The sequence below is a fragment of the Heterodontus francisci genome, chromosome 25 (assembly GCF_036365525.1).
Source record: "Heterodontus francisci isolate sHetFra1 chromosome 25, sHetFra1.hap1, whole genome shotgun sequence".
Taxonomy (NCBI): domain Eukaryota; kingdom Metazoa; phylum Chordata; class Chondrichthyes; order Heterodontiformes; family Heterodontidae; genus Heterodontus; species Heterodontus francisci.
This window is the reverse complement of record NC_090395.1, coordinates 40438950-40463007: the sequence shown is the minus strand read 5'-3', so window position 1 is coordinate 40463007 and position 24058 is coordinate 40438950. Positions and strand designations below refer to the sequence as shown.

Here is a 24058-nt window from a genome sequence, read left to right as displayed (position 1 = left end):
GAGATGTGGGTATGAGGCTGGCAGCATTGGTAAGTGTGTGAGGGTGAGCTGGATCATCTGAATGTTAGGCATGAATCCTGACTGGTGGTTGATGAGTGTCAGTGGTGTGGTGCATTGAATAGCATGAAAGCTTGGTGGTGCAATGGTAAGGAGATGCCATTGGAAGGTACATTTACTGTCCTTGGCCACTTGTTTGAGGTCGTTGAACTTTTCACAATAGAGTCATGTCCTTGGGACCAGACTTCTGGAATTCACCTCCATGGCCACTTACTCACCTTCCCAGCATATGTCTGGAGGGCCTCCTTGCCCCCTGTGGAAACATGGCTTCTCTCGTCCTTTTGACCTCCTGGACTAAGGCCTCCAGTGCCACATCAGAGAACCTGGGAGCCCTCTCTCTGGCCTGTTACTGCAATGAGCATGTTATTCCTCCCTCAAAGCCTTTTACTAACGGTTCCACCAGCTGTTGCAGCCTAAATGCCCCTCCCATTTAAGAGGGGCAGGTTGCCTTTAAGAAGTGCAGACTAGCTGTAACTCATGCTAGCCCGGCATGCACCTGCACCCCCTGCTGAGCATGCAGCCAGTCAGCAGTGTGTCTCGTGCTGGGCTGCAAGCCACAATCATTTAGATGAACAGGCGGCACAAAGTTTGCCTGTTGACTGTTTCACCTTGACCAGGCATGGGGTAGATTACATCATGATCTCTAAGCCCATTAAAGGGCTTAATCAAATTTTTAGCTTAATATCTTTCTTTTTGTTCTTTATAGTTACAAACCTAAATATCTTGATTAGATTCCTGACTCTATAATATAAATCTTATGATATTTAGTGTCTCTGAGTAAAAGCATCTGCAATGAGTGGCTCCATTGTCTGTTCACTGCATTGCACCTCAGAGTGATACATCACTAGTTTGTCTCCCCTACTCCCTCCATGCATGGTTCACTCATCTCAATTATGCCGTTGTGGATGACACCAAGTCAAGGTCCAATGTTGCCCATCGGGAAGGAGAAAGGAAATGAAGGGAGAGTCAGCTCATGCCGCTCTTGCACATCACCAATACTTAGTTTCAGAATGACATTTCCAGAGGCCTGGAACCAGCTGGAAATCCACTAGCATCTCGACCAGTGACAGTGGTCGGTGTGGCAGACCCTAAAGATGGGCAGGGAAGTAAAGATAGGCAGGGAAATAAAATGATAAGCACAAATATAATTTCAAAGTTTATTTGGTTTTCCTTCTCTCCCCCAGTTTTCTCTCTTCCCTGCTTTTAAGGCATGGCAGACAGTGGGATGCAGCTCCATGCTGCCTGCAGCCCTCCTATACCTCACCTGAGAACCATGTATGTGCCATGTATTGCCACCCAGGCAATTCAGTTGCATGAGATGTAACACAGCCACATTGTTATCAGTCTTCTTTCGATGTCCATACTGTCCAAAAGGGCTTCAATGGACAGTGATCTGGAGCAGGAACCATAGTTGATGTTTCCCCTGTCCTCGGCTAGGAACGCTCAGGCCAATCATAGCACCACCACCATTATCCCGGCTGTGAGAGATTACTCAGCTCATATCAGAGAAAAAGTCTCGCACCATCCTCATTTGTTTCATTCAGTATCACACCAAATAGTACCTACTGGTTTCTGTTCTCATGGGTGCCAGACCTCATCAGCTGAAACAATACTTAAAGTCCTCCTGTGAAATTGCATTCCCACAGTGAGCTGTGAGTGAATCTCACAATTGAGTGTTTGACAACATGGAGCCTTCATCATGGAGTGTTTGATTCCATTTCATTATTTGAGTTATAATCTTTTCATTGTCAGCTTTATCTGGAGCAATTTCCTTCATCACGAACCTCCACAAATTAAAAAATAAGCTACAAGTAAAATATTGGAAATAAAACATACAAACCTAAAAGAGATACATACAGGGAAAGAAAACAGTTAATCACCCTAGAAATATTTGCACTGGCATATTCTCTCAGGAATTTAATCGCTTTGAATACTTCAAATTAATGTATTGCAGATAGTAATAGATGCATGTCTCACTCAGATTATGTTGTTCTACTCTCTGGGCTGGATTTTTAATCAGGGGTCGGGAACCGGAAATGGGGGCTAGTTCCAGGTCCCGACCCCACATGGCAAGATTTAAGCACACCCACTGCAATTTTCAATGCTGCAGCCAATTGAAGGCCAGAAAGCGGGCCCGCCAGCCAATCAGGGACAATGGGTCGGCTCTGAAAGCTGGAGAGCCTGTGGAGGCCCTCCAGCACTTAGAGCTCAGCAGCCCTTCAGCCGAGGTAGGAGCTGTCAATCTGAACATGGAGTGGAATTATTTTTATTTTTTAAACAGCCACACCTTGCCTGGCCAGGGTCCTGGAGGGCCTACCCCTCCAGGGGATGGCCAGCAGCCACAGCTGTGGGCTGGCGACCATAATGGGTCCGGGATGGTGAGGTGGGGGGGTGTGCAGGGGTGGTCCTTCACATGATCCGTTGGCCCTCACTCCCCACCCCATCCCACCCTGAGCACACCATGTTGGCTGCCTGCATCGCTGTCTGGAAATTTCAGCTGAAGCGGGAACGGGGTCTTAATAGGCACCTTAATTAACAATAATTGGCATCAATTGGCTGCCCAATTCTTGCCAGCAGGCAGCCAATCCATCCCTGCCTCATTCAAAATGGCTCGGGTCAGCATCGTGATGGCAAACCAGCACAGAGGCCGGTGGTGGCAAATTGCATGCCCGCCCACCTACCTCCTATCCAGACCCTGACCTTTTTAAAAATCCAGCCCCCTCTCTTTATTTGAATCCATATTTTACAAAAATTTATACCAAGTACTATATCTAATTGTAAAGCCAACAAACGGAAAATAATTTTCTACCTGTTTTATCAGGCAGGAAACAAATCATTTTCAGTAAAATATCGGGTTTCTTTAGCTATGATTATATATTTCATTCACTGATTTGGGAGCTTTCCTTCATTTTAAGTCAATCAAGTTTACCTAATTGTCTGAAGTCTCAATGGGTGACTTTGGACTACTACTCTGGGGCAAGTCAATTTATTAGACAATCATAACTACTTCTTTTGCGGAAAAGTAAAATAGTACAGATGCTGGAGATCAAATAAAGGCAGAAAATGCCCGAAATACTCTGCAGGTCAGGCAGCATCTGTGGAGGGAGAGACAGAGTTAATGGGCTGGATTTTACCAGTGCCCCGACTTCGGGGGTCGTGGCGAGGGGGCCCCGGAAAATACCTCTGGGAGAGGCATGCCACAGGCCTCAACACCAGGAAGGTGATGGAATCTTAATTGAAATATTTAAATAATTGTTAATTAACGCATAAGTACTTACCTCGTTGCAACGGCCATCCCACTCTGATATTCCAGCTGGTTGCCGGAACTCCCACACCTTCGGATCTCTATTCCGAGGCGGAACACTGGTGGGGAAGGGGGAGGAGTGAAGTTTTCAGGGCTGGGGGCAGGGGGAGGAGCAGGGAAGTATAAGTAAGCAACATGAAATCTGTATACTTTTATGATAAGGGTGCTTTGTAAACATTTGAGTGCCACATTTTCATTGCAATTGTTGCACATCATTGTCCATCCATAAATTAGATGGAAAAACTGGGTCAATGAACTAGAGTTCAGCTGTATCAGATCTATTGTGAGTACACAATGGAATATTCAGATGGTGAAGGATGGCTTTAACAGCTTTGGCAGTTAAATGGGCCTACTATCTTTTGCTTTCTTCTGGACATAGCCATTACCGCAACATGCACAGTTTTTACATTCTGTGACTCTAATAATGTAAAGGTGAGGTATTTTCAAAAAAATACTTTCATTGACTAGGAATGAGTGAACTAGACCAGATTTGAGATTTGGCTCCAACCTGAAGTACTCCATATACATCACTGACATTAACTAATATTTCACAAATATTGAACACCTTATGACGAATCTAAATGTCACGAGAAAGCTAAGCCTATAGAATAGGCCATAAAACCATCTTCACTCTACAAATTCCCTGAAGATTCACTCTCTCTCCCACTATACGTATCCTGAACTGTTGTTCTCTCATGGGTTGCTTAAGATTCCAAGGATTAATGTTCCTCACTGCTCACATTTTATAGTCAAGTTTTCTCTAGAAGATGGTTTAAGGTATTCACCAATGAATTCTTATGTTTTCCATGGATTAGCATTCAAAGCTTTTATATTAGGAAGAGCCCCAGATTATTAAGTCCTTTCCAGACAGATTTTATGAATTCTCCAAGTTGATTCTGAAGGCTCGCCGTCTTCTATTGGATACTTAACTTGTTTTACAAAATTTCCATTTCTCTGCATTTTTTGCTTCTGGAAAGAATGTCATAGCAACAATATAGCCTTGTGAGATAGGTAAAGGTGTGTGTCTTATTATTTTCAGCTGATAATGCTGAAATATCACAAATTTTAATTAAATGCATCGGATTTGAGCTTTTTGAAGAATTTTTAACATTAAATCCATTTCCATACTTTCCCATGTTGTCTACAGTTGTAGGTTCAAGTCACGGTGGTGGTAGACATTGTAACTCTGCAAATCTGATTCAGAAGATGAAACATCCAACAGCCACTGTCATACTGCTTAGAACTATTCTTATCTTCACTGAGGCACAAGATGGTTCATGTATCAGAATAAATCAAGAAGGTTATAAGTTGTGCAGTCATCCTTCCTGTTGGAAGGAAATAAAAGGAGATGAGCTGCTAGCTGGCAAAGGATAGAAAAATATAAGAAGAAACTACTGTGTGAAAACACTGCAGACTGGCCCTGTTCAATTTAACAATTTACAGCTAACATATAAGACAGTGTAAGGAGTCTTGGTTGGGCTTATTATTGTAATCTGAAAACAATATTTGCTTTCAGATTTACAATTGAAATCACATTAGTAATGATAGATGCATTTGCTTCGTGGTGTGTGGAGCAATATTAGCACACTTTCCTCTGTATACAACTTCTCTGCTTCATTGATTAATATGACTTCATTCCAGTAGAATACATCCATTGCTACTTTGAGTTAGCATTCATTCTTCTTTCCTGTTTTAAATAATAAATGAGTCCAACAAAGTATCAATGCATTATTCACAACTGTAATAAAGAAATCATCAGAAGGAATTATATTAGTTTTAGGATCTCGTGAAGCAAAAGTATATTTTCCTGAATGCTGACAAATTGTGTTTGTTTTTCACCCACAAGCTCTTTTCAAGATGAAGTCTCCGACAATCCTTTCAGAGGCTTTGGTGGCACCCATCGCCACGCCTACCATGATGCCTGTTGATACTGGAGATAACTCAACTGAGGCCGGAAGCCCTGGGGAAGGGAAAAATGATGTCTTTGAGAAGCTGAAAGAGAAATTTATGAATGAACTGCAGAAAATTCCATGTAAGTATATTTTCTTTCAAATCATGAGATGGAGTTTTTTTTTTTCTGTCATACAGTTACTGTTTTTATAAATACACTTGACTCCATTTGTTCTCATTTGCTGAAATGACTGTGTTTTATTTCAAGCTCTTTCTGTCAGAGTGGCTAAAAATCCACATTTGGTCAAATATGTACCCCAGACTTCTGTACCTCTATTGGAGCTCCACATCCAATGACAATTCATGGGCTTTCTAGAGTGAAAGTCTTTTGAGTAGGAAGAGAAACGAGAGGGGCAATGGTTCATTAGAGCAAAACAAAAGTTAATTGGAAATCCGTACTGAAAAATCAAGTCCCAATTTGTTAATGATATTATCATCATATAATTTAGCATCACCTTGATTAGTATCAGAATGCAGGAAGTCTATCAGTTTTAATACATTTAATTGATTCAGTAAGGTTAAGTGAAGCGTCCAACATTGTGTGTGTACATTCATTCTGCATCAGGTATTTGACATACAACCTTGTAGTCATCCAGCTTGTATATATTCTGGCCCCAATTTGCATAGGCAACAGTGAAATGCTTATTTCAGGCAGCTTCTCAAAATTAGTTGGTGCCTGGAGGCAGCATGCACCTGGCTGGCAATGCTTAGTGTTCTCAAGTACAGAGCAGCCAAGGCAGTGGTTTTAAAGGGACCACTGGAGGCTGCCACTAAAAAGGTAATTAAAAGGTCTTTTACTAATAGGATGTGGAGCCAGTAACAGCAGATTTGGCCTTTAGCTCCACATTAAAATTGTGGGCAGCAGCCAGTCATCAGTTGCTCCTTCTACATTTCCTACCCATTCCCCTGCACCCCACTCCCCAACCCGATCCCAACTCCTGGTTACTCCAGTGATGGTGTCACCATCAGCTGATTTCCATCTTCCTCATGACCAGTGCACTGTCTCTTGGGGTGTGACTGGCATCCCCAGCATGCCAGTCACATCTTGATGATGCAAGAGGACCAATTTTGAGTGATTCTCATGCTCATAGCTTTTGGCATGGCAGTTGTCGTTACCGCTGGGTTGGGCGCAAACTAATTTCCGGGCCAAAATATTTATCTATTGGTGAAAGGTTTGGCCTATGTCAAAAATGAAAGTTGTTTCCTGAAATGTATTGCCAGGAAGCTATAGGTTCTAACACTGTGATTGATGCCAGTTTACCAATTTTTCAAATCCATTTGCCAGTGCCACCTTGGGCTTTGATAGCAATAGCTATTGTCAGTGGCCTGCTTCTTCTCACCTGCTGCCTCTGCATCTGCAAGAAATGCTGCTGTAAAAAGAAGAAAAACAAGAAGGAGAAGGGCAAGGGTAAAAAGAATGACATCAACATGAAAGACGTGAAAAACTCAGGTGGAAATCAGGTAATGTAATAAAGAAAAAACGTAAGTCAAAATCTAAGTGAATTTACTAAACTATGGGACATACAAATTAAAATTGTTCTGTAGTAATGGCATATCTTCTTGTGAGTTCCCATCATATCAAATTGGTTTGTAACATCCTTGCTGTATAGTGTTTATCTGTCACAAGGGGAAAACTCATTACCTTGATCTTCATCTGATGAGGTAGGACATTGATTTCATGTCACATGGAAATTGTTAAAACGCACTGCAGGAACAATACAAAATCAGAATACCCATGCCAAATGAACGTGTTCCAAAACCTGCACAATTATTCATGGATATGACTCGCACATGCTTTGGCCCATCTGTTCTTTGATTGATAAAGATGGTTTTGTTTTAATGAAAGTTGTAATATGATTTCTACAAAGGACATATGGCTGTAACTTGTACAATTTTTCTTTCTTTATTTCATTACCTCAAGAAAACACTCCAGTGATAGGTCCAAACTATGAAACGCATTCTTATATCATGTGGTAACATTAGCAGCACTTATAGGATGTAAAGTGCTTGCAAAAAGACAACTAAAGATATGTGGTGTATAAGCCCCTTGAACCCTTCACTTGTAAGTTATTTGAAGCTGGAATACATGGTTGTTTTTAAGCTGTTAATTCCCTTATCAGCAGTGGTTAATAAGCTGACAAATACTGTTTGACCAAAGTATATGTATTGACTTTGCAAATGTGATTAGCAAGTATCTTAGCTTTAGCTTGCTTCCTTAATTAAAGAGGGGAAAAATTATCATGATTGAAAATCTGATTTGCACTGAATCCTATTTATATGTAGACAATGATGTATCAATTAGTGTCATGATTGACAGTCATCCCTCTGTTCATTAAGACATTTCAGTGCAAAACCACAATCTATAGGATCTATTAGGATATGCCAAGAAACTGCAGTTTAATTTTCTGTGTATTCACTGCTTATTATTTTAAATTGAAACTTCGATGCAATTTAAAAATATATAGTGACAAAAATCAAAATGACATTCAAAATCCTCTTCTACCGAGGAATAAGATAGCAACCAGCACAAAACCAACATTAGAAACTCATCTTTGGCGGTAGCAAATTGAGGGCGGCATTGCAGGCTGTCTGTTATACACTCCGCCCATTCAGTTTCATTCACTTCAATAGAACAGGATATAGCAGGCAGCTGATGCAGCCTGTTTCATGTTAACACCCAAGACAAATTTCTACCCCATTAACTCTATTAATGGGACCACATCTCTTCTCACAACTGAAGAGGTTCCATACATACAATGTAATACAGTGTATTGTATAGACTGTTTGGTAAGGTTGTCTTTTTTGGTGTTGTTCTAACCTTTCTCGAATCATTTTTGTGCTTCCTTATAAATGATTGTTGTGTATGCGTGTTTTGACTTCCTTGACATATGACGGACCCAGATTTACATCAAAGTAGTTTGATGAGCGCATGCAATTGAAAGAATGTGTAACCTTCAGCAGAACAGTTCCTCTGCTCAAGCCTTTTTTTTTGCAGCTGTGAATACATTTTTAGAAAATAGATCTTTAAAAGATCTGCCTAAGCTGTAATTCAAATACATCAAAATTTTATTTACCCTGCTTATCTTTCAGCTGGTCATATATGGAGAAACAACGTCTGAAATCCTAGCTGTTTCAGGTCAGGTCCAAGCTTTGGCATTTGTTAATAACATTTTCTCACGTTCAAGTGTGCGATGCAGCTGTGGTAGGTGGAATTACTTGGTCAGCAAGAGCCATGCCACTAAAATTTGGCACATTTATACTTTTGAGTTTGAGGAACTTTATTTCAAATAGGACTGGCCTTAAGACCAAAATATTTACTGCACAGAACATTTCAATTTTTACTGGACCTCCAGCAGCCCTAAAATCCAAGGCAGTTTATAAATTGAAAGCGTTGAGAATCCCTTTTATGGTGATATAGAATATGAAATCCTCTGCTCTTAAAGAAGTTTCCCATAAATGCATGTGCTAAAAATGGCATCGAGTTGAAATTCTCATCTTCAATAATCTGAGTGAAAAGGTAAACAAGGGGACTCAGCAGTATTTTACCATGTGTCCTAATCATCTAAATATCACTAAAATTAGCACAGAGGAAGTTTTAAAGAATCAGAGTCAATGATAGTTCTGACTGTCTCTATTAAACTGTCAATGCTAAAAGCATATTGGTCAGGAATTTGTTTTATTTGTTCTTGGGATGTGAGTGTCACTGGCAAAGTCATCATTTATTGCCCATTCCTAATTGCCCTTGAGAAGGTGGTAGTGAGCTGCCTTCTTGAACCGCTGCAGTCCATGTGGTGTAGGTACACCCACAGTGCTATTGGGAAATGAATCCCAGCATTTTGACCCAGTGACAGTGAAGGAACGGTGATATAGTTCCAAGTCAGGATGGTGTGTGACTTGGAGGGGAACTTGCAGGTAGTGGTGTTCCCATGCGCTTGCTGCATTGTTCTTCCAGCTGGTAGAGGTCACAAGTTTCGAAGGTGCTGTCGAAGGAGCCTTGGCGAGTTGCTGCAGTGCATCTTGTAGATGGTACACACTGTGCACTGTTGGCGGACGGAGTGAATGTTGAAGGTGGTAGATGGAGTGACAATCAAGCGGCTGCTTTGTCTTGAATGGTTTCATGATTCTTAAGTGTTGTGCAAGCTGCATTCATCCAGGCAAATGATTTGTGCCTTGTAGATGGTGAACAGGCTTTGGGGAATCAGGAGGTGAGTTCCTCACCACAAAATTCCCAGCCTATGACCTGCTCTTGTAGCCACAGTATTTATATGGCAGGTCCAGATAAGTTTCTGGTCAATAGTAACCCAAAGGATGTTGGTGGGGGATTTAGCTTTGGTAATGCCATTGAATGTCAAGGGCAGATGTGGTAGAAAATGCGGCAGAAATAATAGTGAGGCTATCAGCGCTAACCACTACTAAGGAGTAAGTCTGACAGCAACTTCTGTTGTTCGCGCATGTGCAGATAAACGTGGAAATCCAGATGTTGTTGATACTCTGCTCCTCCATAGGTTGTGCTGTCATAGTCCTCGCCAATAGGCTCAGTATCTAAGTCACTAACAGTGTGAACTTACTCTACTTGCCCAACAGTTCCCCACTAAATATGCCAGAAAAAATAATGACTGGTGTGTTCAGGAGTGAGTGAATTTTTAACAGTGTGTTCTGTGATAATTATTGCTGAATAACCTCACTGGCCCTGAAAATTTAATTCTATAAGTGGGGAGTCTCATTCCTTCAGAAGTTAGTTAATGTCAGAGATTTTTTGAAAAAGTAAAATTATTTTTGATTACTTTTTCTGTTGATCTCTTTTAACTCTTTCTTAATCCCATCTGTCTTTCCCAATCTCGCTTTCATTATCTGGACGATTTAAATGTAGGTTATACTTCTTGCTTTGTAGTCCCTGGTTTGCACTCTGCGGGCAGAATTTTAACTGCCAAGGGGATGCAGGCGTGGGTGTGGACAGGAGGTTAAAGTTCCAAAAAGCAGCTATGAGATAGGAACCCATCATTATCCTGCTCACTTCTGGGTTTAACCCTGGCGGGTTTGCAGGTGAGTGCACAAGAAGCCCCGTGGAGCTGTCGGATAGGTAATTAAGATATTTAAAGAAGCAATTAACTGTGAAATAAACCCAGTATTCTGGCTTTAAAGAACAGTGCATGGGTTTCCCCAGCAGTGTACAACTCGCCAAAGTTGACGCGATGACAACATAGTGGGGAGTGCTTCTTCAGTGAAACTGACAGCCTGGGAAGACTTTGAACAGTGAAACTGAAGTGCTGCAAACATGCCTAGGTGAAAGGCTGGTGTTCACAGCAGTTCTTTTGAGAATGTACTTTCACTGCTTGACAGGTGATTTCCAGCTTCTTGGAAGTCAGTTCATCTGTCTTGGACTTCACTCACTGTATTCTGCATTTCTCTGCTGCCAGCCTTCCCTATGGCATGGGAGCAGCCTATGTAGTTCTATCTTGGACCCCTGATGAGGAACAAGAGGAGCAGCACCAGTCACACCAACAGCACCAGGAGCAGCAGAAGCAACAGCAGCAGTAGCACCAGCTGCCTTCTTCTCAGCCACATGCCGCTCCACAGGATGGACACAGAGATCAGCTCAAATGAGATGAGTCACCACCCCCACCCCCCAAAACACAGGGTCTTCAGGCAGAGGATCAGCTCTCTTGACATGTGTAAGCACCAATGCTTCAGGAGGCTGAGGCTTTAACGTTGCATCGTTATTGACGTCCAAAGCTTCCTGGACAAGACCTCCTTCCCATTCATGACATTTGTAGAAATACGGTACATAACAGTTCAAATTTGACATTACATAAAGTGCAATGTAGATCAGTTTCTTTCAATACAGTACATGAGATGCCTCACTACACTTCTTATTGGAGGTTCTATTTACAATGTACATTTATATTTCATGTCGAACATTCTCTGGTGCACACAGCCCAAGGGGTTTTACACAGGTTCTAGTCCCTTGGTACACAATGATGGCAGGGCCTTACACAGTGACCTTTCCCCATTGAGCCTTTGTGGTGGCTGCCCCAAGCTTTAGTGCCACCCTCAGCATGTAGTCTCCTTGGAATGTGCCAGTATGCACCATTTGGTCATTGACAACTCTTTGTATTTGAAGACCAGCAAGTTTCAGGCAGAGCAAAGAACATCTTTCACAGAGTTAATGGTCCTCCAGCAGCAGTTGATGTTTATCTCAGTGTGTATCCCTGGGAACACCCCATAGAGCACTGAGTCCTGCATTACGGAGCTGCTCAGGATGAACCTCAACAAAAACCAGTGCATCTGTTTCCAGACCTGCTTTGCGAAGGCACATTCCAGAAGGAGGTGGGCGTTGGTCTCTTCCCCACTGCAGCCCACTCAAGGGTAGCGTGCAGAGACAGTGAGACTTCGGATGCGCAGGAAGTATCAGACAGGGAGGACCCTTCTCACCACCAGACAAGGTACTCCTCACTGAAGTCCCTCAGATCCTGCAGCAGGACCTCCAGAAAAGAGTCCAAGACCCATAGGTCTCCTTTCCATTCCTGTGGTTGCTGCAGCCACAGGAACCAATGTACAGGTCAATCATTCTGACCCCTGATAGGGTTCCTTTACTAAAAATCCTTCCTCTGTCAGATTCAGCAAGTCATTCCACCAGCCTTCTCTGATTGGTTGGGAAACCCAGAAACAGAATGCTAATCTCATGGCTGAGTTAAAGAGGCACGGCAAAGCCCACTGACAGAACAGATGTGTTCCTGACCTGCTACTGGCCTCCTGCATGTAGATCTCTTCTCTTAAAATTCCGCCCTGCGTGTTTCTGTGAGGATTCTTCAATTAGATTGGTTGAAGAGCATCGCTGTTGCTTGCCCTGCTCCCAGACGCCACACATCTCCTGTAGAGGGCAGCGCACCAGATCCGATGCTGGATGAGAGCAAATCTATGCTCAAAAACCCGAGAAAACTTTCTGGGCGGCTGTCAGCAAGGTGAACAATGAGTGCTGTTCCTTCGCTGCTGACCACAAAATTCAGGCAATTAAAGGCAACTAACATTTTTTCAGCATCATTGACCACTTATAACATTAAAGGCACGATACACATATCAGTTGTAGTTGTAACTGTTTGATCTGTTAGTAGTCAGACCTCCTTATTATATTGTAGGAGATTCATATGTCAAAAGCAGGTCTTCCCAATAGCAAGTCGAAGTGAGCCCCACCGGGTTTTATATTTGACTCATTGGCAGCTCTACAGGAACTGTTCCTGTGGAGCCTGGCATCACCCAATGCAACAACAACTTAGATTTTTATAGTGCCTTGAACGGAATAAAACATCCCAAGGTGCTTCACAGAAGCATTGTAAAACAAAATATTACACCAAGCCACATAAGGAGATCGTAGGTCAGGTGACCAAAAGCTTGGTCAAAGAGGTGGGTTTTCAGGAGTGTCTTAAAGGTAGCGAGGCGGAGAGGCATTGGGAGAATATTCCATAGTTTAGGGCCTAGGCAATGCCCACCATTGGTGAAGTGATTAAAACTGGGGATGCTCAAGAGGCCAGAATTAGAGGAGTTAGTTATCTCGAAGGGCGGGAGGAGATTACAGAGATAGGGTGGGGTAAGGCCATTGAGGGATTTGAAAACAAATATGAAAATTTTAATGTAGCTAAGGTAGGTCAGTGAGCACAGGGGTGATAGGTGAACAGGACTTGGTGTGAGTTAAGACATGGGCAGCAGAATTTTGGATGACCTCAAGATTCTCTTTTCATCTCATCTCTTTGGCCTCCTTATCTCGAGAGACAATGGATAAGCGCCTGGGGGTGGTCAGTGGTTTGTGAAGCAGCGCCTGGAGTGGCTATAAAGGCCAATTCTAGAGTGACAGACTCTTCCACAGGTGCTGCAGAGAAATTTGTTTGTCGGGGCTGTTACACAGTTGACTCTCCCCTTGTGCCTCTGTCTTTTTTCCTGCCAACTGCTAAGTCTCTTCGACTCGCCACACTTTAGCCCCGCCTTTATGGCTGCCCGCCAGCTCTGGCGAACGCTGGCAACAGACTCCCACGACTTGTGATCAATGTCACAGGATTTCATGTCGCGTTTGCAGACGTCTTTAAAGCGGAGACATGGACGTCCGGTGGGTCTGATACCAGTGGCGAGCTCGCTGTACAATGTGTCTTTGGGGATCATGCCATCTTCCATGCGGCTCACATGGCCAAGCCATCTCAAGCGCCGCTGACTCAGTAGTGTGTATAAGCTGGGGGTGTTGGCCGCCTCAAGGACTTCTGTGTTGGAGTTACGGTCCTGCCACCTGATGCCAAGTATTCTCCGGAGGCAGCGAAGATGGAATGAATTGAGACGTCGCTCTTGGCTGACATACGTTGTCCAGGCCTCGCTGCCATAGAGCAAGGTACTGAGGACACAGGCCTGATACACTCGGACTTTTGTGTTCCATGTCAGTGCGCCACACTGTCATTTTCCCACACTCTCTTGGCCAGTCTGGACATAGCAATGGAAGCCTTTCCCATACGCTTGTTGATTTCTGCATCTGGAGACAGGTTACTGGTGATAGTTGAGCCTAGGTAGGTGAACTCTTGAACCACTTCCAGAGCGTGGTCGCCAATATTGATGGATGGAGCATTTCTGACGTCCTGCCCCATGATGTTCGTTTTCTTGAGTCTGATGGTTAGGCCAAATTCATTGCAGGCAGCCGCAAACCTGTCGATGAGACTCTGCAGGCACTCTTCAGTGTGAGATGTTAAAGCAGCATCGTCAGCAAAGAGGAGTTCCCTGATGAGGACTTTCCGTACTTTGGACTTTGCTCTTAGACGGGCAAGGTTGAACAACCTGCCCCCTGATCTTGTGTGGAGGAAAATTCCTTCTTCAGAGGACTTGAACGCATGTGAAAGCAGCAGGGAGAAGAAAATCCCAAAATATGTGGGTGCGAGAACACAGCCCTGTTTCACGCCACTCAGGATAGGAAAGGGCTCTGATGAGGAGCCACCATGTTGAATTGTGCCTTTCATATTGTCATGGAATGAGGTGATGCTACTTAGTAGCTTTGGTGGGCATCCAATCTTTTCTAGTAGTCTGAAGAGACCACGTCTGCTGACAAGGTCAAAGGCTTTGGTGAGATCAATGAAAGCAATGTAGAGGGGCATCTGTTGTTCACGACATTTCTCCTGTATCTGACGAAGGGAGAACAACATGTCAACGGTCGATCTCTCTGCACGAAAGCCACACTGTGCGTCAGGGTAGACGCACTCGGCCAGCTTCTGGAGCCTGTTTAGAGCGACTCGAGCAAAGACTTTCGCCACGATGCTGAGCAGGGAGATTCCACGGTAGTTGTTGCAGTCACCGCGGTCACCTTTGTTTTTATAGAGGGTGATGATATTGGCATCGCGCATGTCCTGGGGTACTGCTCCCTCGTCCCAGCACAGGCATAGCAGTTCATGTAGTGCTGAGAGTATAGCAGGCTTGGCACTCTTGATTATTTCAGGGGTAATGCTGTCCTTCCCAGGGGCTTTTCCGCTGGCTAGAGAATCAATGGCATCACTGAGTTCCGATTTGGTTGGCTGTATGTCCAGCTCATCCATGACTGGTAGAGGCTGGGCTGCATTGAGGGCAGTCTCAGTGACAACATTCTCCCTGGAGTACAGTTCTAGGTAGTGCTCAACCCAGCGGTCCATTTGTTTGCGTTGGTCAGTGATTATGTCCCCTGATTTAGATTTGAGGGGGGCGATCTTCTTGATGGTTGGCCCAAGAGCTCTCTTAATGCCATCATACATTCCTCTGATGTTTCCGGTGTCTGAGGCCAGCTGAATATGACTGCATAGGTGTTGCCAGTAGTCGTTTGCGCAGCGCCTGGCTGTTCTTTGCGCAGTGCTTCTGGCTGCTTTAAGTGCTGCAGATGTTAAATCGCTGGGGGCTTTCTTGTAGTTCAACAGTGCAATGCGCTTAGCGGCTATGACAGGTTCCAGCTCTTCATTATGAGATTGAAACCAGTCTGCATTTCTCTTCGCACTTTTGCCGTAGGTGGTCAAAGCTGACTCATAGATGGCGTCTCTGATGTGGGCCCACTTGGTCTCTGCATCCCCTGTGGGAGTGTTTTGAAGGGCTGTTACAAGTGACTTTAGAAATTTTTTACAGATTACAGATGGTAGAATGTGGGAGACCAGCCAGGAATGCATTGGTATAGTCAACTCTGGAGGTAAAGAAGGCAATAGAAAATAACTTTTTAACTCGAGTAACTCCTCCATTGAACTTAGTATAATGTCTTCCTCGAGGTCACCTTACAACTTGATTAAGCTTTGCAAAACAAAATCACGTGGGTTTTAAGCTGGATGCAGCCATTGAGAAAAAACAGCCCCAGTAGTTTGTATTAACAGGTTTGGTCAGCACCGTGCAGCTGGTTGAATACGGGAAACATGTTGATTGTAGAAACCATGAGCAGGATTTTGGGTTTTAGGTCATGAACCTGACATCGGGGTCAAATGGGGGTCACAACCCCGCACTGGGTGGGAAACAGTCACCCAGAAGTGATTTTCCCCGAACTGGCCAATTAGTGGTCCGAGGGTGGGTTCGTCGTCCAATTAAGGACGGTGGAGGGCTCTCAAAGGTAGAGGGCCAATAGGAGGCCCTCCAGCTCGGAAGGAGCAGCAGCCTGTAGTTCAGGTAAGAGAGAGAGAGAGAGGGAACCTCCATCTGAACCTCCATCTCTGGAACTTTTAAAAGTTCTAAATTTAAAAATGGCCTCAGCAGCCAGGCCACCATTGTGGATGGGGAACCCTTCTACAGGGAGGCCTGTGGCCACAGCTGTGGTCAGGCAGACAGGGAGGGCCAGCAAGCTTACTTGGAGCGCTGGTTTGCTGAAGAGAGGCTGCCTCCAGACAGCCGACCTAGTCCCCAACGCCTTGGGAAGACCACAGGCCAGCTACAGCATCCCATAATAGGCCATTAATTTACCTCAGTTGGCTACCCACCACTTGTAGGAAAAAGGGCGGGGGCAGGATGATGCTAGCAAACTGGCACACCGGCTGGCGGCATGAATTTTCGTGCTCACCTGCCTCCATTATCATCCCCATATAGGGGCAAAACTCCAGCCCATAGAATGATGATTTTGATTTGATTTGTGTTTATTGCTATCATAAATTGCATTAAAATAGTCAAAGATGATGAAAACTGTTCTATAGAGTTCACTGTGTTAGGAAAAATGAGTTATAATTTTCAAAGGTGTAATTCATTTTTATCTAAAAGTCAGTTAGAGATATATAGTAGCTGTAATTTGATATTGCCAAGTACACAACCTCAGGAAATCCAGCATTGTACTGTTCCTGTTATCCACATCCCTGATGATGAAAGTAGTGCTGGTCATTTGTCAGGTACAAGGACGGCCTGTGTTTGCTCATTCCACTTTTACTACTTCACTACAACCTCTAAACATTGCTGATAAGAAGAAAACTATTTGAAGTGATTGGCATCAATGTCATACTGATACTCTTGTAAAGAAATTTTCACATGGAAGACTCCTAATTAAACTAAAACCCTTTGGGATCCGGGCTGGAACACAGGACAGGACAGGATTTGGGAAAAAACAGAAAACAAAGGTACTCGTGAGAGGTGAGTTCTCAGTCTGGAGGAAGTGTTGAGTAAAGACTCTCCTCCCATCCTCCCACACCACCCCCCCTCCCCGCTCCTCCCCAACTGGTCAGTGCGTTGTGTCCCTCGTTTTTTCCAACCTATATAATTGACCTGAATGCCAAAACCAGTAGTAAGTTTGTCAAATTGCAAGTGAGAGTAGAGGCATAGAAAGTAATTTACAATTTGAAGAATATATCAGTAATGTAAGTGAAATTTATTGCTGACAAAAGTAAAATATTCCCCTTCGAGCAAATGTGTGACGTAAATATACAATGAATGGAATATAATTTGCTTAGGCAGATTTCGAAAGATAATCTAGTAGTAATAGAAGATACATTACGTTCCCCTCTGGACAATATTGCAATGCAATTTTAAAAAAACAGATTGTTGGAATGTAAGGAGTAACCCCATGATCGATGTTTCTGGGAGGGAAACAATTTTGTGTTGCAGAGAATAGGAGATGCAATGCTATAGCTGTGTCTCTGACCTTCCCATAAAAATACCTTTCCTTTTGGAAGTACAGACTTGTGGAATCACTCCTGTATAGGCATAACAGTACAGTACAAGGGCATAGAGGTTGTATGAAGGTTTTATAATGTACTAGTCAGACTGTAACTTAGTTGTGTTCAGTTTTGGATATCACAATAGGAAGGCAAAGTATATGCAACCGAAAGCATGCAGAACAAAGCAATGAAAGTGATTCGAAGTATAAAGGGGATAAGCTTTGAAGAAAGATTAGTCTTATAAGCTAGAAAGAAGGACATTAAAGACAGTGGGTCTTATTGAAATAAATAAAAGATGAAATGGTGCAAATAGTGTTTCAAAGTAAGTTAGGCTTGTAGAATCAGAGGACATAGATTTAAGTTAATGAGAAGTAAACTTAAAACATGTATTGGAAAAAGCTTCACTGAAAAGATAATCAAATGTTTGGAAAAAAAATTCAGGTATGTCAATAGAGACAATTAAAAAGAACAATTTGCGCTTATGATACCTTTAATGTAGCAAATGTCCAAAGACATTTCACAGTGGAGGGAAGGGGGACTGAAGTTAAACACTGAATAAGAGCTGGAGGTTGAGTTGTTGAAGTTGACTAAAAGTAGATATAAATTTATGAAAAAAGCCATTTGGTCCATTAAGCTCCCTACATCCAGACGTGGAGTAGGCTTTAACATCACAAACACCCTTCCTTACTCATGTAATCTACTGAAAGGTGAGCTCTTGGAAATTCCTTTCCAAATCCTTAAGGTAATCAAGCTACCTGCGCGGCAGCTCATTTAAATAGCTGGGGCAGCTCTGTTCCCCACCTCCCAATCATGTGGAGGGGCCGGGATGTCCATCACCAGCAATGGCGTCCGCTGCCTGTGCGCAGGCGCTGGTGCCATTTTTAAAGGGTTGCCAGCCCTGCTGGCATATTTACATTTTTAAAGATACACTCACCAAAATTTATCAAATAAATTTCTAATGCGCCTTTCCCACACCCCACCCCCCCCCCCCCATAACAATTACATTAACTATTTACCCTTCCTCCCCCAAAACACTTACTTTTTAAACCTGACCTCCGCCCCCCACCCCCCCCACCAGACTGCACAAAGTTAAAAGTTCACCCCTTCACACCACTCCCTACACCCATTACGTTTATTTGATCCTGTTACACCCTTGCCTCTCCCACACCCCGCCGCACTGAAAATCTTAACTCCCCCTCACCCCCCCCCCCCCCCCCCCACCTCCTCACCAGTGTCACACTGGCTTCCCCAGATGGGTAATTGAAGGCATGGGAATGCCCGCCGCTGCACTGAGGATTGTAGCAGGCCTGGAAGAGTAAAGGTAAGTTTATTTAAATTTGTTCACCCTGTTCATTTAAATATTGTAATTCAGTTCCCGTCGCCCAGCAGCGAGGGGGCTGCCACGGAGCCTCACCGCTGCCGGGAGGATCGGGCCGGACCCTCCCAGCGTGGCCTCCGTGGCAGGCTTTGCTGGAACAGTCTTCTGCCGCCACCACCCCCTCCCCCCGCCCCACCACGGACCCTGACATCGTGGGCTTGATAAAATCCTGCCCTTTATGGTGCACTGTCCTAGAAATACAACCTAAAGCTTTATTTGCTTTGCCAATAGCCTCTTCATACTGTATGTGGATCTTCAATAATTTATCTACTATGATGTTTCTGTTCTTCTGCTCTATGGTGGGATGTTGTGCATTGCAAACACATGCCTGGACTTTCCCAAATCCAAATGTATAACACTGTATTTGACTACTTTGAAGGACGTCTGCTCTACTGGGGCAATTCTTTTAACTTAACTAAATAGCCTGTATACTACTCATTTGATCTAAATTCAAAAGCCCAAATACAGTTTTATGTCATTAATCTTGTGAATAGTTCTATTCACAACCTTATCCAAATTATATATGAAGATGGGGAACGATTACAATCCCGACATTCGATTCTGTGACCTGTCCTAAGCAGATCCACCCCCTTTAATGTCAACCCTCAGCTTATCATATTCCAACAAATTTACTTCTGGCATAAAACTGACTGCCAATCCTATATGGTGAAAACCCAATAGCCTTCTGTGTAGCACTCCATCAAAGGCTTTATGAAAATCAAAGTGCACGATATCAGCAGACTGCCATCGTCCAATAACTTGCACACTTCTTCAGTTAAGTCAATTATCCAGCGATAACTTCCATTTCCTAAAACCATGCTAGCATTCTGTGATACCTGTAGGCCTCTCCAGGTGATTGTATAACCCATCCCTTATCATGACTTCCAACATCTTCCCTATGAATTCATATCAAATTAAAAACCTCTAAATGTAGTTAAAGAGGTAGATTTTCAGGAGGCATGGATATGGTTTTATATTAATCATAGTTTTAGACTATGTCAGGAACATGATATTCAAGAAAGCAGATTTATATATGAGGACTTGGTATTACTAATTTTTATATTTAAAGACTGCCCAAAGCGATGATGGTTATGATCAGGAGAAATAATGTTTGTTGCCCATCGTGTTGTTTTTTTTTTGCAATTCAGCTGCTTTGTCACAGCAGTGTCTTCACCAATATTTTTTAAAACAATCAGAATTTCTGGCTTGCAAACATATGAGACTTTAAGCCTTTAACTATGTATTCCTTTAGAGGTCCATATACTAATAGTATAGGTGACAGCAGCTGCAACTGAATAGTGAGAAAATTCATGTCCTTCATGTCGGTGAGATATAAAGTAAAATGTTGTGTAGGAATTATTTGCTGTTTTAACTCAGGTAGACCTAGGTTTGATTTGTGTTCTGTGCTGAGATTGTTCGTCTAAGCTAGGGCAGCAATTAGAATGCTGCAATTGGCCTTCACATCCCTGTGCTCAGGAGACAATAGTCAATCCAGGTGACTGCTCCTGATTGCTATTGCTAGTATGGATGGAAGGCGGGGGCAGCATCCCGCTCAACAGTGTTGTCCCTGCCACTTACTTATGAGGCATCCAAGTGAAGAATGGGCTCTTAAGTGAGGCACTCAAGAGCTTTTGGTTTCAACAAAGAGTCTTCAGGCGAGGAAGGTGAAAGAAGCAGGAAAATTGGAAACCAAATGATTTTAAAAGAAAGAAGGACTCGATCAAGAATATTACCTTTTTGTCATTTTGAATTACAGCCTATCAATCTACATATGATGACCGATGCCACACAGTACATATTAAGCTAACAGAATTTCTCACTAATGTCTGAAAACATTTTTTTCTCTGAGCCAGTCTGTGTCTGTCATATCTCTTTGTGGTGTTTTGTGAAGGTTCACTGCTTGTTTGTCTTTTCAATCTTTTTTTTCTGTGCTCTTCCTGATCTATATTGTCTGACCATATTTTCTGACTATCCCGGATTTCAACTGGATGGTAGGTTCTTTCAAGAATTTGTTATGTATTGGCTTTAAGGTTTTAACCCTATGCCTGCACCTGTTCCCTTACATACTCTTCAAAAAAAACTTATTTTGAATATCAGTGGTGATTTGAAAGCAAAGGATTAAGGATTGCTAAGGTTGCAATAATTGATTGCAAGTTAGAACATACATTTGTTGACGGACAATGAAAAGCAATGTTCTCTGCATGTGTAATGAAAAAGTTGGCGTCTTAGAGGCAAACAGAAGAATCGGATGTTTGCTGATGTACTCGTATGCAAAAACGTTTGATGTTTTTCACAGTCCAATTACAATGGCAATTTAAGATAACTTATTCACCAAAAAAATGGTTTTAATCACAGCATTTCATTGCCAAACAGTGTTCCTTTGACACATCGCAAGTGCCTAGTTTGTTCTGAATTTACAATAAGATGGATCAGTGATTTCTATAAAAGCAGCTGGTTAGAGCTGAGGTGGAGGGTGGGCAGAAGTAGTCATGGCTGTATTAAGCCTCCACATACAAATATTCTTTCAGCTGCCTGGATGATTATGTTCCTTGATAATACATAACCCCTTCTCTTTCTCCTTAGTCAAATTCAGAACAAATATCACTGCATTCCTGTGAGCCAATTCCATCTATATAGTATCAACAGAAGTTACAAATCGTAAAGATAACCAGTAAAAATTACAACAGCCTAAAAAATCCACAAGCCAGTGATCCCAGCAATTATGGTGGGCTTTTCCGAGTCTTGGGGAGGTTCACTACTTTGAATCCCACTATGGTTGCATCTAGAGTTCCCACCATACTAAAAAGACTGGAAATGTTCAGCAAAGTTTGCCCTTCAAGAGAGGCTGCCAGTTCCCTCCTTGGCCGCATTTAAGAGATCTTTCGAAAAACTTTGCATGCTTTTTAGGGATCTGGGCCTAAATCTTCAGGTGGGCTTCCCCTTCTGCCTACTAAGTTGTATTGAATGTCCAGGACACTCCAACATTTATGGTGATGGTTGTTGGTGAGGTGGGTGAAGCCAAAAATGAAACTTGGTGGAGGTTGTGGGGCGGGGTGTGGGTGTGGGGGAGTGGGGACCCAGCATGACCAGATCCTGGCCCAACTCTCACCACCAAAGGTCTAGCAGGAATGACTGGAACAACTATGAAATCTCAGGCTCAACAGCTACAAAGTCACTGGAGAACTTTCACTTTAAGAGGCATAATGCTTACAAATCATCATCACAAAAGAATGCTGGATCAGTAGTGAATGGTCCTTGAGCAAATATAATACATGATTCACCAATCCGCTAGTCTGAGTACCTCCACACTGATAGATTTGTATTCAAATATTATTTATTTTGCCTGAGTATCAGTTATTGTTAATTACTAATTAATTATAATTGTGTTTAATTGCAAGGTTATCACTGAGAGCAATTACTATACACAAATTACCAGTTAAAACCACACAGAAGGATTTCAATTATTAATTATGAGCAATTTACTTACAACAGACACTTTCATAAACACATACAGACAATATATCAGTGCTAACTCACCTACTCTGTCTTTATTATTACAACTTAGAATTTTGTAACTGCAGACTAGAACATCGCTGCTTGAGTTATATCAATATTGCACCATATCTGGTTGGAACACTTCAAAGTGCTTCACACAATCAATTTCTTTTGAAGAAATTACTTCTGTGACTTTTGTTAATTAAGCAAATCTGGGGGCCATTCCATGCAAGCTACATCCCTCAAAGGAATGAATGACCAGATAGCTGGGGATGGGTTTTTGATAATGTAGTGTACTCCTGAAAATAAACATTTGATTTTTTCACTAAAACCATTTCAATTATCCAACCATCTGAATTAAATAATGTAAAAGAAACAGAAAGATAGGTTATATAGGGTGCAGAATAGTTGAATTGTCAGATGAATGTGAAATAAGCAACTTTATACTCAGGGGATTGAATTGTATAAGCTGAAGAACAGGTGTGAAACTGACAGTTTTCTGGTCTTCATCAGCTCATGCCATGAAATCTTTAAGGAGGTAGTGAATAAAATTACTAGAAAGTTTCATTATTAACAGTGTGATATATAATAGAGTCCTGACACTCGTCAGGTAATTCACATATGACAGTCATGTGGGCTACTGTCACTTTAATGGCTAGAGATAACCTGTAATCTTATTGATTAAGAAATCATTTATTTTTTAATAGTTGTAGGGCTTTGACTATAAAAGAAGTATTCTAAATTTTTTTTAAAACGAGTCTATTTGAAAATATATTTACTTCCACTCACAACAATCTGATAAGGTAAATTCATTTTAAGTTAAAATGGGAAAACAAAGAAGATACCACAAATTGATGCTTTCTTTTTAACTGTAGATTGATATAATTATAAAAACAATGACAGATCAACTCCTGTGTTGCTTACAGTTCACAGGAACAATTTTAAATTGCTATGATGTGTTCAGTAGTTGAGACATTGCTCAGGAATTTTTTAAAAATGTAAAACATTGTCCCTCTCTCTCCCTGTAACTCTCTCTTTGCTTAATTTGCAGTCTATAACTCCATGTCTCCTTTTTCTTCTTTCCGTACACCTCTCACACTATCTCACATTGATGTCTCTGTATCTGCCCTTCTCAGACTCTTGTTCTGATTTTCCATCTCCATTTTTCTCTCAGTTTCTCTGTTGCTGGTTCTCCTCTCTTTCCTGTTTCTCACTCTCTGCTTCTTTCACGCTTTCTCTGGCTCTGTCTTTTATCCTATATGTCCTTTACCTTGCCCAACTCGCAGCATCACTGCAGTGATAGCTGTGGAAGTGAGCTTGTCTTTCCTGTGGAAAAAAGAGTTAGCTTGTTTATGGTTTTGTTCCATTTGCATGTGTTTCCAAACCCAAACTGTGGTTCCCAGCCTTCCACTGCATCCCAAATCAAGAAGGCCAGGGATAGGTGTGCCTGTAGCAAGGAGAGAGCAACAAAGACGGTCAAAAGAGGGGCAGCAGAACGAAGTTGAAGAGGTCTACAGGTGCGAGATAGCAAGCAGAAACACCACGGCCAGAAAGGAACAAGTAGGGATGATAATTGGGTATAGCCAGCTGGGAAGGGGTGACCAAGGATGTCATAGTACACGGCAGAGGACTGAGGCCAGAATTCAGATCAGAAGGAATAATAGCTGAGGCCCGTATTTACTGGGTGCTAAGGAACATCCATCAGAGAGATTGGGCCCTCCATCCCTCCCTGTATGAATATTGAGTGAAGCCTCAATGCTGGTCTTGTTA

The 24058-nt window shown here is 42.6% G+C and overlaps 1 protein-coding gene across 10 annotated transcripts in view; it reads left to right on the top strand.

The window, feature by feature from the left end:
- Positions 1–24058, top strand: part of LOC137383840 (synaptotagmin-B) — a 691314-nt gene that overhangs the window by 533099 nt on the left and 134157 nt on the right. For all 10 annotated transcript variants that reach the window (XM_068057126.1, XM_068057125.1, XM_068057129.1 and 7 more), the window contains 2 exons: positions 5208–5393; positions 6597–6772. In XM_068057126.1, coding sequence (XP_067913227.1) covers positions 5219–5393; positions 6597–6772 — 351 coding nt within the window. In that variant the 5' untranslated portion in view covers positions 5208–5218. The remainder of the gene's footprint in view (positions 1–5207; positions 5394–6596; positions 6773–24058) is intronic.